Source organism: Garra rufa, chromosome 3, assembly GCF_049309525.1.
Source record: "Garra rufa chromosome 3, GarRuf1.0, whole genome shotgun sequence".
In the NCBI taxonomy this organism is placed as follows: domain Eukaryota; kingdom Metazoa; phylum Chordata; class Actinopteri; order Cypriniformes; family Cyprinidae; genus Garra; species Garra rufa.
Window position 1 is genome coordinate 24,840,580 of NC_133363.1, and position 19,046 is coordinate 24,859,625.

A 19,046-nucleotide genomic window follows, 5' to 3' on the forward strand; every position below is an offset into this window, starting at 1 on the left:
GGTTTGTTAGGATAGGACAATATTTGGCCGAGATACATCTATTTGAAAATCTGAAATCTAAGGGTGCAAAAAATCTAAATACTGAGAAAATCACCTTTAAAGTTGTCCAAATTAAATTCTTAGCAACGCATATTACTAATCAACAATTACATTTTGATAAGTTTACAGTAGGAATTTTACAAAAAATCTTCATGGAACATGATCTTTACTTAATTTCCTAATGATTTTTGACATAAAAAAAATCTATAATTTTGACCCATACAATGTATTTTTTGCTATTGCTACAAATATACCCCAGCGACTTAAGACTGGTTTTGTGGTCCAGGGTCACATATTTACCAAGGGTGCCAATATTAGTGGATAGCACTGTATATGCAAATTTATTTAATAGTATATTTATTAAAATCATAAATGTATGCTACCTTGAATCTTACAGTACTTGTCCCTAAATCCCATTCCTTCACCTGCTCCTTACCCTGACCATATTAAATCTGCTGATCAGCAGAGGTGTCCTCAAAAGTCCAGAAAGGGAGCCACGCTTTTGAGTAACAATATGAGCTGCGTACCTTACGGTATGTGTGCCAGCTTGTGAGATTAACGCAATTTCAATAATAGGTCTATTAAATCTTTGGTAGGCTCTTGATATTTTTCCTTTCTTAAAGGAAATGCCTCTCTGAGGTGATATGCAATAGAAAAGGGAGAAGAATGGTGTTGCAAAAAAGGCTGATTGGAACTTACACCGGTCGCAATAAAAGCTAAATCCATTATCTTTATTCGCCATACCACTGCTCCTGTTACCAGAGGGGTTTCTTTTGTAGTTGTGTTAGTCGCAATCAGATATTGGTGGGCAGAGTCAGTGTAAATAACTATTTGCCAACAAAATGGGATATTTGCACTAGTGTATTCTATTCCATCTTTATTTGACCCTCTAACTCTAGCACACTCTATTCTAATTCCATACTTGTCAAATGAGCCTTGTCAAATGAGACTTGCGTGTTATTGCTCTTTTGTTGATTTTGATTGTTTCCATTGTCCTCTTTTGTAAGGCACTTTGGATAAAAGCATCTGCTAAATGTCTAAATGTAAATGTAAATAGACACTGAAATAATTCTAACTATTTGCATAAAACAAATGCTTGAAGACCAAGCAGACATTTCTCCCAGGCAGAAGACAATAATCCCATTGGCTAGACCACCGACCACATTTCAGCAAATTTCCTCGGCCAAAAAGATAACATAAATAATACTCAGCCTGTTAAGCAAATAATGCAACATACAGTTGAGGTCAAAAGTTTGCATACACCTTGCGGAATCTGCAAAATGTTAATTATTTTACCAAAATAAAAGGGATCGTAATTTTTTTATTTTTTTATTTTTTTTATTCAGTACTGATTGACACTGAGGACTATAATAGAATGCTTTAAGGGGTGAAAACTTTTTGAATTTGAAGATCAGGGTAAATTTAACATATTTTGTTTTCTGGGAAACATGTAAGAACCTTCTGTAGCTTCTAAAGGGCAGTACTAAATAAAAAAATATATATATTTAGGCAAGCTTTTATTTGCATTGTATTTCCTTTTGTAGCATCAGTAAGAATTTGAACCTTCTGTAATAGTTGCATATGAGTCCTTCAGGTGTCCTCAATGTCAAAACAGTCATTGTTGGGGGTTCAAATTATGGCTACACGATAAATCGCGTGAAGCGTATCTTGTCAGTTAAGCCGGTTCTATAATCAGTAGCAGATCTCCATCACGTGTGTGCTTTCAGATAGAGCAGCGTTTACTACACAGAGCCGTTGTTCTGGCAAGCTGCGCAAGCTTGATAATATAGTCTGTGTGGTTTTGCACAGCTTTTCAATTAACTAAAGCTCTGTGTCGAAAACGTTGCTCTATCTGAAAGCACACACGTGATGGAGATTTACTACTGATTACAGAACCGTCTTTACTGTCAGCAACTTGACATTCCATGCAATTTATTGTGCAGACCTAGTTCAAATACACAGAAATGCTGAAAAACCAAAGAATCTGTGGGACATAAAGGATTTTTCTGAAGAACAGTGGGCAGTTTAACTGTTCAGGACAACCAAGGGACTCATGAACTCATGAACTGTCACTAAACAAAAACTAGCAGATGTAGATTTATGTCAAAACAAAACAAAACAAAACAAAGAATTCAGGTCAATACTAAATAAAAAATAATGAATTGTATGATCCCTCTTATTTTGGTAAAATAATTAACCTTTTGCAGATTCTGCAAGGTGTATGTAAACGTTTGACCTCAGCTGTTTATTGAGCTGTTGACAATGGCATAGAGTGGCATGCATAAAGAGCCGTCTTTGAATATTACAAGTTTTTGTATTCATATCTTTACTAGATGTAAGTAACCACTTATCTTACCTGAAGTGGCTGTACCTCCAGTTTCACATTTTGCTGGAAAAGTTGGTTTGTCCTCAATGGCTGGAGTAGATGTTGATAGATCTAATTTAAACAAGAAAAAAGGCAGGAAAGAAGGGTTGTCAGCCACATTTACAATGATAAAAGATGTAGCATTAAATAAATAAGCTGCTGAGTCTTTTGGATTTGTTTCTAAACAGAAGAAACTCCATACTGTAACTGATGACCCTGTAAAAGCAGGATATCAAATGCTGCGTAGAGTGTGTTTAGTTAAATATAGTGGTGAAAACAAAGGATACAAATGCATGAGGCCACTTTGTTTGGAGTTTAGCAACTTGCCTTTTAAATCTTCCCTCGATGTTGCTCTGCTGTTGCTTTCACTGGAAGATGAGGAAGAGGAAGACATGCTTTCAAAGGAGGCATAAAGCAAAGGCTGTATGCTAAAGAAATATCTTTTCTTTCACCACAGACAGAGGTATTCAGTCTTACTGATGTTGAAGGCTGTGGCAGTCATAGCAACAGTAGTCAAGGTGCAGTCAAACAGCATTTGCTGTTGGTGGAGTTAAACTGCTCTGAGTCTGCATATCTGAGGCATTCCCTCACAAAAGGGAAGCAAACCATGGCTACCATTGTTGTTGTGCATGGTTGCAGTGCATTATTCTCACAATTGTAAACAAATTAATATGGTATAATTAATTTAGTAAATGGCTTCTCAAACAAAGAAGAATCAGTGACAAGGATGTGGCTAGCATCAAATCACCAGTGTTAGCAAGTGCTGTGGACAAATAATGAGGACTTTTTAAACAACATTTTAAGCACACATTTATAGCATCTTTTAGCCTTTTTGTGAAGTTCTCTGAAATGGTCCAGTAGTGTGGCAAATTATTATTTCTATGTAACGTAGACATAGATTTTTTAAATTCATTTATTATTTATTAGGCAATAACATACAGTAGATAACATAGTTACATAATTACATCCTTGCTTTCAATGCAATGTAGTCAATGTAATATAACAAAAATAAAAATAAAAATCTTTGGTTTTAAATACAATAGCTGGATTTTAGCAAAAAAAATACACTACAAGTCAAAAGTTTTTGAACAGCAAGATTTTTAATGTTTTTTTGAAGAAGTCTATATAACAGTTTTACTATTTAAAATAACTTTTCTATTTGAATATATTATAAAATGTAATTTATTACTGTAATCAAAGCTAAATTTTCAGCATCATTACTCCAGTTTTCAGTGTCACATGATCCTTTAGAAATGATTCTAATATGCTGATTTGCTGTTCAAGAAACATTTATTATTATTATTATTATTATTATTAAAACAGTTGAGTATTATTATTTTTTTTTTTTAGGATTCTTTGATGAATAGAAAGATCCAAAGATCAGCATTTATCTAAAAATAAAAATCTTTTGAAACATTATACACTATACCATTCAAAACCTTGGAGCTTTTTTGGGGAAATAAATAATAGAAATTAATGTTTTTGTTTAGCAAGGATGCTTTAAATTGACCAAAAGTGATGGTAAAGACATTTATAATGTTACAAAAGATTTCTATTTCAGATAAATGCTGTTCCTCTTAACTTTCTATTGACGAAACCTGAAAAAAATATACTCAGCTGTTTTCAACATAATAATAATATATATTTTTTCTTTTTTAGCAGCAAATCTTAGAATGATTAGAATAATTAAATATTAGAATGATTTTTTAAAGGATCATGTGCTCATGTAGTGTAATGATGTTAAAAATTCAGTTCAGTTATTTTGAATAGTAATACTATTGTATTCATATTTCAAAATTGTACTGTTTTTGCTATCATTTGGATCAAAAAAATGCAAGCTTAGAGAGCAGAAGATACTTCTTTAAAAACATTAAAAACCTTACTGTTCAAATACTTTTGACTGGTTGTGTACATGTAATATTATCAAGTTTGGGTTTGAGGAAAATCACATTGCTTTAATAACAATAATAACAATTGCGTGCACATCACACATGTATTCAATGCAACAGGCCTATTTTGTTTCTCTGACACTACTAAAGGACCGACTTAAAATGGGAAAAATTAAAATTCACCACAACATGCGTGGTAGAATTTACATGTCCATTTTACAACAGAAGATATAAGCAAAATTAAAAAGAACTTAAAATTGTTTTCATCTCCATGAGCAAATAATACCTTGCCGCAGTTTGCACTGTTACCATATAAATCATCCAAGGTATTAACCATAGGTGTCATGACCATGCGTCCCGGGGCAGGTGTTCAACAGGTACTGAGACTCAGAGGTGCAGAGTCTCTCAGGAGGGAGAGGCGCTGGATGTGATTGTGGATGTGCTCGGGCTCATTTCTACAGGCTGCGGTGTGCTGCCTGCTGTCAGTCCGGGGAATAGGAACAACACGACACTGATTTAACGAACTGCTATTGGATTCAGTGTTCTGTCTTGATTTTAGTGCCTGTTAATTGTATGGAAAAGAGGTTTGTTTTCATGCGCCGCTCCGCTCGCAGGCTGAATGCGAGTGTCCGAGAGGAAGGAGGAGCTACCGGACATCCGATAAGGAACTACGAGCTTCATTGAACAGGGTGAGAGACGCGCATGTTTTAGTGCATTTTAACGTGCATTGTTTTACAGTGAGTGAAAGGGATGGGGAACGGGAGATGTGAGGCTGAGCTGTCCGCCTGTCCCCTAGCTGGAGACCGAGATCAGCGGCTGATGCGATCTGAGATCTCCTGACATTGTTGTTGAGCTGTGAGCAGGAAACGCCGCTGCAAAACACAGGCCTGCCAATGAATGAATGAACGAATGAAATAAGCGCGACGCGATGCTTTGTTGTTTTGCACCGCGGTCCGTGGGATCATATAACCACAAGTGCGCTCTTTTGTCTGTTACTGTTTGTTACGGATGCTTTCCGGCTGTTGAACTTGCGCGTAGTTCGCGAAAGTGTCATGAAGCAACGTGAATGGGGACATTTTGACACCGTTAGCTCTAGTGTTTCCGGTATAACGGGAATAGATCGTTGTGTCCTAGCGATATGTTTGTCAACACCGCAAAAGAGGCGGGTTTCAATGATCGTTGGTAATTGCTTGCAGATTTAGTTACACATCCATTATCATATTGTAAGGGAGAAACAGGTGCTGTATTAGTTTGTGTGTGTGTGTGTGTGTGTGGACTATATCATCATAGCTGTAATAATTTATTCAAAACCAGGGTGCAAATTATGGGCCTGGCCTTTTCTAATTAACTTACAGTATCCTGTGTAAACGATTCAGCAGCGTTTTCAAACAGTAATCGCAGGTTTGTCATACATAAACACGACACTAGTGTAAAACTGCTGAACAAAACGTTTGACTGTGGTAACCATAGCAACAGATCAATGTACATTTTATGTTATGTACATATATATAAATACCAATGCCTTTACAGTATATTAAACATGGCTTTATTTCATTATTATTGAACATATATTTCACCAGGACTGGAAGCCTGTTTTTTTCCACTATGACTGCCCTCAAGCAGAGGAAGGGCAGTAAAGGGAAGGACCCGGGGCCCAGCATTCAGAACCTGAAGCCAGATTGTACAACTGAACCCAGAGAGAAGTTTCCAACAGGTCAGTGCTGCTTGTTGTAAAAGTAGGTACATTTAAAGGCTTATTTCACCCACAAATAAAAAAAAAAAGTGTCAGCATGTTGTGAAGCGTTTTGTAAGCACATTTTGGAACTTTTTAAGACACAATTAAGTACTTGGAGGCACAGAGCACTGTCACTAGATTCCATTTAAATTTTCAGGTTTCTCAGAATTGGCCCTGATAGCACACGTACATCTCGGAGACATCTATTTGACGTCTGCATTTACATCTGCAAGACATCTAGAAGACGTAGTTTGCTCATCTGCAATACGTCTATTGGACGTTTCCTATCAGATGTCAAATAGACGTTTATGAATTTGAATGTACATAAAACGGACATCTTACAGATGTCTGCCAGACGTTTGTACACAGCAGATGCTTTCCAGATCAAGATATCTTTAACAGACATACCTGTGCTATCTGGGGGCAGTCGTCATAATTGGTAGTTTAGAGAAGTATAGAATAATACTTCTATACTTCTGTAGTGGTGAATGGAAGGTTACATCATATGTATTTTTTTGCATTACCATTTACTATAATAATAAAAGAAAAAAAAAACATTTATGTGACTGTATTTAAAAAAAGGAAAAGAAGAGAGATTGATTATGGTAGTCAAAAGAGAGAGCAATAATTTACTGTCCACAGTCACTGCATTAGAAACACCCTCAAAGCAGTGTTAACTGTTTTTTTAAGGTAATATAATACAAAGTGTAGTTTTAAAAATGTACATACATTACAATACATAAATAACTTTACTGTAGGATTTGCAATGCTGATGACTGCTAATACGTGTTATTACAGTCTGTGAAAAGGGCTCCATGTTGTACAAGCATAGATGATGTTTCACAACTTGCTGACAATTACGTTAAGCATGAACTCATAAACATGAATATGACAGTTATTTTTCTCACACTTATCACTTTGCTTTAGAAGATACATTATATGGGTTACTGACGTAAACGATCACTTGCAATGCAAGTATATAGACTCACAGAAATGGATTGTTTTTTAACTATAGATCTGTTTGCATGCCTCTTCCTTGTTTTCCATATGACAGCATTTTAGTGCCACATTTAAAAAAAATCTAAGATTATGAGATTAAAGTCGAAATATTAAGGCGAGACACTGCAGGTGAATAGGGTAAAAAAAAAAAGACTAATAGTTATCACCTTACCTACCCAGTTGATTGATTACATAATTGCAAACAATTTTTGTATTACAAGTTTTCTAAAATGTTAGGTCTAAATATGCAAATGAGGCATTATTTAATGAAATATGTGCTAATTTGCATACATTCCTAGTACAAAAATCTAAACACTGGATAAAGTCAGTTTCAAAATTCTTGTTTAATTTTTTTGACATATTAGAGTCAACAAATGTTTAGGGAATTTTGGGAATTTCACTCCATAATTCAGAATAAACTTAGAATAGACAGAAAACAATATATTTTTAAAAATTTGGGGGGAATAAAATGTTGTATAAAATCAAGCAAATTATATATGAACAAATCCCTATGTAAAAACCTTTAGGATATAGACTGGAATAAAAATGCAAAGTTTGGTGTGTGTAAGTGCTACTGAAGTTTTCTGAGATATATGGCTCAGTGTAGGAGAAAATTTCATTTTGAGAAAACTGCCTTTAAAAAAATGGATTGTAATTGAAATCTATTGACAAAAATAGATAAAGTGCTATTAAAGAAACACTTAACAGTGTCTTTTGGATGTTTTCATTCCACTAGCCTGAAAAAACTCTTTATGAAAAACCAAAAAGGCCAAAATCTCAAACTTGACAGGTGCATGAAAAAACTGCATTTTTGCCTACAGTGTCTTCCCTTAAGAGAATAAAGTCGAAATTTTAAGAATAAAGTGTAAATGTTTCGAGAACAAAGTCAAAATATTTTATTCTCAAAACATTTTGACTTTATTTTTGAAACATTTCAACTTTATTCTCAAAACATTTTGACTTTATTCTTAAAACATTTTGACTTTATTCTTGCAATTTCGACTTTATTCTTAAAATATTACGACTATAATCTCATAATTGTAGATTTTTTTTTTTATTTAACACTAAAAAACTGTCATATTTCCATGTTATTGTTTAAAATATTAAAGTATTAGTTCATTTCCAGAATAAAAAATCCTAAAAATTTACTCACCCCATATCATCCTAGATGTCTTTCTTACTTCAGTTGAAAAGAAATGGAAAGGTTTCCAGGATTTTTCTCCATATAGTGGACTTCAATGGTGGCCAACGGGTTGAAGGTCCAAAATGCAGCTTCCTCACGATCCCAGCTGAGGAATAAGGGTCTTATCTAGCAAAACCATTGGTCATTTTGTAAAATATATATATAATACACAGTGTTTACAAAGCGAAAGTCAAGTGCTCTTTTAAAAAAAAATACAGCCAAAATGTCAGTTGATTTTAAAGTTGGAGGAGAAACTGATTTGGAGTTTTTGCACCTTTTTGAACTAAAATACGCAGATGAAGAACTAACCACTACAATTTGGGTCTTCAACTTGTTGGCCACCATTGAAGTCCACTATATAGAGAAAAAATCTGGAATGTTTTCCACAAAAACCTTCAATTCTTTTCATCTGAAGAAAGAAAGACATGAACATTTTGAATGACATGGGGGTGAGTTAATTATTAGGACATTTTTATTTTGGAAGTGAACTAATCCTTTTCCTTTATGGTGCGAGTAATATTGTTGTCATTCTCTCTAGGTGGTTTCTCATGGTGGACAATCTTGTGTCTAATGACTGGCTCAATAGTGGGAGTTAGTCTGGGATTGCTGTGCTGCATCTATGTGGCCACACTTCATGAAAACGACCTCTGGTTCTCCAATATAAAGGTAAAATCCAGAGCTTTTTTATGTTCAGTGCCCTGAAACAGTGAACATTCCATTCGTGATTCATTTTATTTTCAGGCTTTGGTTGAAAGACAAAGGTCTTTTTAGTGTTCTTAGGCTGTGTTCCTAATATAAAGAACAGCTCAAGAGATCTACATTCATAATGTGTGGTTGTGTTTCGTCAGTGTTCTCATCTGTCTCATTCTTTTCATGCATTTCCTCTTGAAAAGGAATTGTTTTCCATATGTGCTGACAGATTATTTTTCTTTCCCTCTTTGGCGTAACAGTCACATAAACAGTTAGCCAGAGTTTGGGCTGCAGATCGTGTTATGACTTCCAGACCTGAAACAGATGAAACTACCATGCCAAAAAAGTTATGTCATGTTCAGTTGGATAAATCAGCATGTCCCTGTATCCCACTTCGCTTATTAAAATAATACAGATCAGGAGTAGTTTAACCACATCTCCCAATCAGTGCAGGATTTACTATAGCTGGTTTTGCAATAGGGTTAGTCTGGTTTATGTATTTATTTACTGTACAATGCAGTATGAGAGCAAGAGTTTTGTGTGTGTGTGTGACTTTTGTTGGAACCAAGGCCTAGTTCAACCTGTGCTGCTTTCATGTGAGCTTTGAACATTTTGTGCTCCGATTATTGTGTTTCTCTGAATATAATGTATCTCATAAATACTCTGATTGAATGTGCACCACACTTCCTAAGACCAGATAAAAGTGTTTTTTTTCTGAATGTGTTGGCAGGGTATTTTTAGACTTGCAATATCTTTCTTTCTTTATGCTTTCAGGCATATTTAATAGTCTAAAAAGCATATTTAAAAATGACTGTATCCTGGTTACAGTATGTTGCATTGTTCATCATAAAGTGGACAATGTTAACAAATGATTCCAAACTCAAGTTTTTGGAGGACTTTCTCCCTAAGTGAATGCACCAGATTCAGCTTGTTAGCAGAGGGTCTAAGACATAAGGGGGGTGTTGCTGTAAAAGTAGGAGGACCATTCTACAGAATTGGTGCAAACTGTTTTCCCACAACCCAAAAGCACATTTAAAAGGTATTTAAGTGTTCAAATGATCATTCTATTATCTATTGAAACCCACAATAAACTTTTGAACAGGATTAAGATGTCCACAGTTTTCTAATTTTGTTGAAATATAATTGTTTTTCCATTTAATACTGCCCTTCGGGAGCAACAGAAGATACTTCTATGTTGACTATGTTGACTATGACTATGTTTCCTGGAAGACAAATTAAGTACAATTTGCCTTAATCTTCAAATTCAAAAAGTTTTCACTCCCCAGCTCTTAATGCATCGTGTTTCCTTCTAGAACATCAGTGAATGTTTGAACCTTTTTTAATAGTTGGGTTTAATAGTCCCTCAGTTGACCTCAGTGTGAAAAGATGGGTCTTAAAATCATACAGTCACTGCTGGAAAAGGGTTCAAATATGCAAAGGATGCTAGAAAACTGAAGAATCTGCAGGACTTGGACCATTTTTCAGAATAACAGTGCTCAGTTTAACTGTTCAGAACAAACAAGGGACTCATGAACAACCGTAGATCGTAGATCATCCAGGTAGCCATCTTTTATGTAAAATATATTTTTCAGGACAGTATTAAATAAAAAAAAAAATATGCATTTTGTATGATCTTTCTTATTTTGTTAAAATTATTTTCATAGATTCTGCTAGGGGTTCCCAAACGTTTGCATGCCACTGTATCTAAAATTGTCACTACCGTAACAGTTAGGACCGAAACGTGGTCATTTGCCAAAAATAATGTGTATTGAATTACCATCTAAGATGTTATGATAGTGTTTGGTTCAATGAATATTTAAGCTAATAAATTCTTAACTTATCATTATGATCAACGTTATGCCTTTTACAAAGAAAGATTGGATTCAAAATAGAACAACTCCTATAAATCACAGTTGAAATATTGTTAAAATTGTAATTGTTATTGATTTACTTTTTTAATATAGCAAACAATACATGTACAAGGTAGATGTAAACAACACCTTAATAGGTCAATACACCCCTTCTTATTAAATTATATATTACTGTGTTTTGGTAGTGATGAATTTGGGAAGAGGACAAAATTCCAAAACATTGTGGAAATACAATATGAGAATTAACTACACAATTACTAGTAATGTTTGGGTATTATACAATTTGCATACATACAAGATTTGTGGAAAAAGGCTTATTTTTTCCCCCAAGATGTTTCCAACTTTGGCTTTGATCCAATTCTGTAGAATGACTCAGGAATGTAAATTAATTTTTGTTAATCCTGGTTTATACAGTCAAACCAAAAATTATTTACATTAGATATATTTTTTACTACTGGGTGCAGGACACTATAGTTAATTAATCTAAGTGAGGATAGCAAAATAAAGTAAACTGTGGCATATTATACCCAAAAATACAGTGGAATACCAGTAAAACAGATACAAATTTGGGACCAAAAATTATTCAAAGTATTGATAGTTGTGTAAATATTGTCATACAAGCAGTTGTCTGAATTTTTGGTTGATTGTAATCCATTACATACCTTTCAATCAAAGTTATCTGACATCAAGATAAATTTGTTCTGACAGTTCTTGTCATATTTTATTACCATTTTCTAAACTAGCATATAAACTGATAATGTGAGAAATGTTGAAGGTGTCAGAATAAATTTTGGTTTGACTGTATAGTGCAGCATGTGGAATAGATTGCACAAAAGGTCATCTCAAGTTTAAAAGTAAGTCAGAGTACGACAGCAGTGGAAAAAGAAAGCTCATGCATGCTGGCTGCTATATGAGTCATCTTTTATCTGTACTCTTGCTTTTCTGAACGTGACTGGAATGATGGCTGTGATTGGACGACTACACTTTTCATCCCCATGTGTTTCTGTCATTCTCTAGTTAAAGAACACCTCCAGCACTGAGTGAGCATTTGAACAAGAGTCTGCTTTATTTCCAGGCAAATGAATCACCTGTTCTGTTTCAGAGGAAGAGCTTTGGGAATGTCCACTGGTTGAGAGTTAATCAAATGTTGCAACAGAAAGCTCCATTAGAAGCACAGACAAATTCTGCATTGTTTTTATAATAGCTTCCACTCTCTAAATAGGAAACAGCAGTAAATTTCTCAGAGGCTGTGTAAAAGTTCTCAGCAGGAGTTGGTCTTCCATTATACTAAGTTTCGTAAATGACGACATAGTCATTATTTTTGAACAAAGGCATTTGGAATCCAGTATGTTTCTTCTCTGTGACACCACCCTTAAGCGAGAGACAGCTGCATTAGAGACACTTTTAAATTCATTGCGTGTGAAGTCATGTGCATGACGTTTATAGCGCCACACAGTGTTAAAGTCAAACTGAATGTTGTTCTATTGTTAGTTCAAATAACTGCTCTTAAATGATGTTCCAAGCTTTTTTCCCCCATCTTTTTTTATGTTTTTTCCCCTGACTACCGAGAGGTCACCAGTTGTGCGGCCCACATGCCTTCCTTCCTGTCTCAGCCCCTTTCTCTGATCACATGTAAAATGTCTCTCTGGCTGTTTGGTGCCGGCTGGAGCTTAGAATGATCTCATGAGGTTTTGTTTTATTGTTTTAATACGTGTGCTACAAAGTTTTTGGGCAAGTAACTCTGGAAAGACTGATAAACAAAAGAGCTTGCGGTCTCAAACAGGGAAAGGCAGACGGAACTTTAGGAAAGACAGGGAAGACAGAGGATAATAAGTCTTGAGAATGAAGGTTCGTCGCAGGAGGAATAGCAGTTTGGATGATAGCTCAGGGGCCACCCAGGAAAAACCACCTTCGCTAAACTTTGGGGCAAAAGACAATCTGAGGGATTACAAGAGCGGGCAGAGGGGCACAGAAGAGTGCCTAAAGCTTTTATGGAATCACATTCCAGGACAAAACTGTTGGCCGGCTGTTGTCATAGCAGCAGGATTACTGTTGGCAGGGGTTATTGGGCTGTTTCATGCATGGTGTGTTTATTCTATACATGAAAATCTGCTGTGGTTTTCACACATAAAGGTAAGCCAAAGCAGAATCTGTCTGCATTTTGGTTGCAAGAATGTTGCTAAGAAACATTGTTAAGTGAAGTGAATGTGAATGTGCACACTTTTTTTCCCTTTTCAGTCAGTTCTCAGTAGGGGTGTGCGATATTGACAAAAAATAATATCTCAATATTTTCTAAAATTATCGATAACGATAATTAGACGATATTTTGCTGTGTGTGTTATTGTTCTTAAGGACTACTAAAGTTTTTTATTCACAGCAGTGATAGAAATTATTATTTTCAATAGTTGAAATTGATTTGTACCTTTTGTGGCCATTTTTACCTTTATAAAGCCATTTTTTTAAGTGTGTATCATCTTTTTAGTCAAATTCTTACATTTAATCAGTCAATAATAATAATAAGGGCTGCTCGATTTTGGCAAAAATCATAATCACGATTATTTTGGTCAATATTGTAATCACGATTATTTAAACGATTATGACAGGGTCCAAAACTCTATATAGTGATTCATTTAAAGGTAGCAATACAGGGAGAGAAAAAAATTGCTTTTAAAAAAATACTGAATATTTGTATGCAAATCTAAAGTAGCCTAAAAATACTACAGCAATTTTATGTAATTATTTGAATGTAAATAAAACAGGGTAAAACAATAAAACTACAAACGTCCTTCATTCAAGAGCAGTGAGTGATTTTTCTCTTTGTATTTTTACGTTTTATTCATATTAGGCACAGAGACGGCAGAAGGAATACTATGTGTTGCCGCTGTACCACACGGGTCCAATATACTGTTGCACAATGCACACATATTTTCATTCTCAACTGTTTATGGTAATTTAATACATAACTCTTGTCAGTTTACATGAATATTCACCAAGCGCCTCATTTTGAAATGTTGTTGCGAGTATTTGAGCGTTTAGGTGCACCCTGAACTAAAAGATACCTTTAAATGTCCGTGTTCTGCTCCGTCTCTGAGCGCATTCACAGAACAGCGCAATTTTTCTTATGCGCTATTAAAAACACAACATCGAAGAAACATTAACAAATCAAGCACGTCCCGTTTTATGAAAGTCACGTTACATGATTTAGCTGATTTGCATGTGAAATCAGGCTTTTATGGAGGAGCGAAAGCGCACCAGTGGAAAGGGGGCGGAATGGGGCGCAATAATCGTCTCATTTCGATAGACCTTTCTCACAGAAACCGGAAATACGCAATCGCAGGGTATGCAGACTTCCTGTGTAATGTCAACACAGCAGAAAGCCGGGTAATTTAAAATTAAAATGGAGAGAGTCTACACAACTTCCCTCACTGTTGCCAAAGATAACTTTTGCCGACGTGATAAGAGTCGTAGAGGAAAACTCCGTCACAAAGAGGAACAAATTGGATAAAGGATATACATTTTTTCACGAAGAGTTTATCCGGGACGTTCTAAAACGCTTAACGTGAAAAACGCTTAACGTGGCTTAACGTACGAAAAAACGACCAGGACACCCCAAATTTCTGTCAAACCTTACTTGGAACAAACACTAACTACTATCAAAAGAACAAACCCTTATTCCACAGATAGTGAATTATATCACGTTAAGCGTTTTCTCCCCCATAGAAGCCCATTATAAGGAAACAGCTTAACGTGGTTTAACTTACCTCAACAGCGACCAGAGAAGACCAAATTTCTGTTAAATTTCACTTATAATAAACACTTGCTGCTCTCAAAAGAACGAGCTCTTATTCAGCATATAAAGTGATCGCCCCCCCATAGAAGTCTATTATACAAAAAAAAAGCTTAACGTGGCTTAAAATTTTACTTATAATAAACACTTTCTGCTGTCATTTCAGCATATAAAGTTAATAATATCACGTTAAGCGTCCCCATAGAAACCCATAAGGAAACAGCTTAACGTGGTTTAACGTATCTTAACAACGACTGGGAAAAAAACAAATTTCTGTCAAAAAATACTTATATAAAAGTACTTGCTGCTGTCAAACGAATGAGATCTCATTCATCATATAAAGTGAATTATATCGTGTTAAGCGTTTTCTCCCTATAGAACTCCATTAAGGAAAAAGCTTAACATGGTTTGTTATAATGGACTTCTATGGGGGGCGATCACTTTATATGCTGAATAAGAGCTCGTTCTTTTGAGAGCAGCAAGTGTTTATTATAAGTAAAATGTAACAGAAGTTTGGTCTTCCCTGGTCGCTGTTGAGGTACGTTAAACCACGTTAAGCAGTTTCCTTATAATGGGCTTCTATGGGGGAGAAAACGCTTAACGTGATATAATTCACTTTATCTGTGGAATAAGGGCTCGTTCTTTTGATAGTAGTTAATGTTTGTTCCACGTAAGGTTTGACAGAAACTTGAGGTTTCCTGGTCGTTTTTTACATACATTAAGCCACGTTAAGCGTTTTTCACGTTGTTTAACTGGTTACCGGCATACCGGGGCGGAAATAGGTTTACACAGCAATTACGTATTTCCGGTGCAAAATACGGAAGTTGTGAGAAAGGTCTATTAGGCTACTGCATTTTCATGATCGTTTGAAGGAGAAATCGAAATCGAAACCAAATTTCGATTAATTGAACAGCCCTAATAATAATACATTTAGGGTGTTACCAAACAACTCAAATCAGTATTGACAAATTTCTTCTTTGCAGAAGTTGCATATGAAGTGGCATTTAGATGTGTTTACATGTCAATGCAGCTATATTTGAAATTATTTGAAAAGGGAAAGGATACTTTGAATGTGAAATTAAAAGTCGCTGTTAATAAGTGAGTCATTGATTGAACCGGATCATTTAAACAGTTGATTCATTCAGGAAAGAAACACGTCATCATGTTGCTCAGAGACGCAAAACAGCACTGTGGCTGTTTTTGGAATGATTTTTTTTTTTTCGTTGATGAAATTGGGTAAAAACTGGAAATATGTGGGCTAAAACGTAAGTCTTTTTATTGAGCTGTTGTATAAAATCAATATCGCATTTGTAGTCATGCAGATTTTTTATGGAAAAAACGGCACTCTTCATCTGATATTGATTCTCTATATGAAATGACATAAATATATACATCATCATTTTCTGCGCCCAGATCTTGAATTATTTGATCATTCTAAATGCATTTTAATAGACTGAATCATGCAGACACAGAACGCACTCTAAATGCGTACTTACTAGACTTCATCATGTAATGTAACGTTATGCGTGCACTCTTAGGTGATTTGTTTGCTTTTTGCAATATACTCCATAATGTCGCACATCGTTAAAACAACAATTACGATATTATTGCAGACGATATATATCTCACACCCCTAGTTCTTCCATTATTATTTTATAGTACCTTCTGTTTTTATACTTTTATATCTTAAAGGATTCCTTCACTTGTACATTAAAAAATTCCTTATAATTTACAAGCCGTCATGTCATGATGTTCATGTCTTTCTTTCTTTAGTCGAAAAGAAATTAATGGTTTTGAGGAAAACATTCCAGAATTTTTCTCCATATAGTAGACTCAATGGGGATCAAAGGGTTGAAGGTCCAAATTGCAGTTTCAATGCAGCTTTAAAAGGCTCTACTTCATCCCAGCCAAGGAATAAGGGTCTTATCTAGCGAAATGATCAGTCATTTTCTAAAAAAGTTACAAATTTATATACTTTTTAACCACAAATGCTTGTCTTGCACCAGCCCAACTTCACGCATTACGTAGTCACGTTGGAAAGGTGTTTACAAAGCGAACATGCAAAAAAATTCAAACGCTCTTTACAAAAAAAAAAAATTAAACAATAATGTCGAATGATTTTGAAGTTGGAGAAAATGAGATTGAAGTACACAGATGAAGAACTAACTACTAGGGCTGGACTAGATTATTTGAATATTCATTCGGTGGGTTGCCATTCGATTTTCAATTTTGAGATTCAAATATTTTTATATATATATATTTTTTTAAAACACCTGACATCCCCGTCCAAACGGTTCTCATTCATGCTTAAATATATGACTCGCCCATGAATCGCCTGCTGATGCAGTTTGTGTCCGATGACAAAGAGGAAGAAGAACACGGAGACAATGCAAAGAAAGCGATGGAGCAAAATTTGAGAGACAGTTAGGCCCACTTGCATGGTGGAAGCAAAACGGTGACCGCTACCCTAAACTGGCATCTGCAGCCTTTTTCTCAAAAGCTGGCTACATCGTAAATAAGACCCGAAGTTCCCAATTTACCTGAATATGTGGACAAACTCATCTTCCTCGCACACAACATGAAAAGTGTGTGGGTAGACTAAGTAGTTAGCTTCACTAGCTTGCAACCTGATTGTGATTTATTTGAAAGTTTGACTTTGTAAAGAAATAGTTTGTTTATTGAAATGTGAGCTGTCTATCCAGCCTAACGTTACCTTGTTCTATTTAGCCTGTTACAGTTTGTTTTATTCTACAGTTGCAATCAAAATTATTCAACCCCCCCAGAGACTGCAGTACTTTACAAATGATTTTGGCTCTTCCTGAAGATCCAGGACTAAATTGCATCTACATCAGTTTTCTGGCATATTAAAAGTGATAATGTCAATATATAATGTAATGTTTTTGAGTTATAGGATTTTTTAATAACACAGCTATGTCAGAATTATTCAACCCCTATTCAACATTGCTGTTTTAAGACAATTATTTTTATGGTAAGTTACAAAATTGTCTTAAAAAATTGTCTTAAGCCTTTACAAACTTATTAAAAATGGAATTAGCTTGGGGTGTTACACATAGTATACTCTTGGCCCATTCATGTGCTGAAGGTGAGTAGCAAATATCGTAAAGTCATCAAAGCTCACACAAAATCAATAGAGAAGAAATAATTTGCTCTATTAGAAAGTCTAAAACTACATGAAGATTTCTAAGACATTACATGTCCCTAGAGACACAACTGGCAGCCGTATTCCTTAGATTAAAGTGTGTTGAACCAGAAAACCTTTGAGGCTGTTGAACAAAAAAGCACAATATCATAAAATGTTTGATCAGATCAACTGAGAAAAACTTGCAATGTACAGCCAAAGACTTGCAAGATGACCCAACGAAAGGAGGAAAAATATTTCAATGCTGTGAATAAGATAAACACTAGACAATATGGTCTTCATGCTGAGGAATCTTGCATACCAGTCTTGACCAAGAAGAACAAAAAGGCTGACTTGAACATGCCAAAATTCATTTGGATGGACCTGTGGAGTTCTGGAAGATTGTTTTATGGAGTGATGTGTCCAAACTGGAACTTTTTGGATGTATGGATCAGAGGTACGTCTGGTGCAAAAAAGACCAAGCTTATATGCAGAAGAACACCATCTCCATCATCAAACATGGAGGTGGACCAGTCCTGTTATGGGGTTGCTTTACTGTAGCAGGAAGTGGAAAACATGACCATACAAAGGATATCATTGATTTATTAAAGTATCAGACCATTTTGGCAAACATTGTGATGCCTTTTGTGCAAAGTCTGAAGCTAATAATCAATGGACTTTCCTGCAGGACAATCATCCCAAAGTATACGTTCAAATCTACTTACGCTTGGTTTAGGAATCAGTCATAGAATGTTTTTAAGTGGCCTGTTCAGTTTGCAGATTTAATTCTCATTGAAAATACATGGTTAAGCAAGCAGTGGCAAAGTAAAAACCAAAGATTATCAGTGATCTGAAAGCTTTTTCAGGCAAGGAATGGCCCAAGATTGCAGCAGAAAGGTGATAGAAGCATCTAAGCACTTCCAGGCAGTGTTTATTGGTGGTTTTAAAGAATAAAAGATTGTACACCAAATTTACTTTCAGGGGTTGAATAATTTTGAACATAAATGTTTAGAGCCAATTCGATTTTTTTTCATTATTCATCAACTTACGTTCTCAGAATTACTCAAATGTGTATTAATAAACTTTCTTTAATAGTTTACTGATGCCTTTGTTAAATTGTTTTCACAAAATGTTGTTCTCTGCAGCAAAATGTCTTGCAGGTCAAGGGGGTTGAATAATTTTGATTGCAACTCTATATAAGGGAATTCAATTCATTTTATTTAAACTGTTCGTTAATTAAAATGTGTGATGCTGTTATTAGAAGTATTCTACTATTTTCTTTATTTATTACAGTTCGTTGAACTTCATTCATTTATTTTTCATTCTTCTTTTATTTAAATAGCCTACCC

The 19,046-nt window shown here is 35.1% G+C and overlaps 1 protein-coding gene across 2 annotated transcripts in view; it reads left to right on the plus strand.

Moving 5' to 3' along the window:
- Window positions 1-4,716: 4,716 nt before the first annotated feature.
- Window positions 4,717-19,046, plus strand: part of dpy19l3 (dpy-19 like C-mannosyltransferase 3) — a 66,735-nt gene continuing 52,405 nt past the window's right edge. Inside the window, exons 1-3 of one of the 2 annotated variants that reach the window (XM_073836901.1) lie at window positions 4,717-4,982; window positions 5,874-6,007; window positions 8,749-8,876. In XM_073836901.1, coding sequence (XP_073693002.1) covers window positions 5,899-6,007; window positions 8,749-8,876 — 237 coding nt within the window. In that variant the 5' untranslated portion in view covers window positions 4,717-4,982; window positions 5,874-5,898. Of the gene's footprint in view, window positions 4,983-5,873; window positions 6,008-8,748; window positions 8,877-12,480; window positions 12,905-19,046 lie in introns of those variants that run through there. The other variant, XM_073836900.1, reaches the window with a different exon arrangement.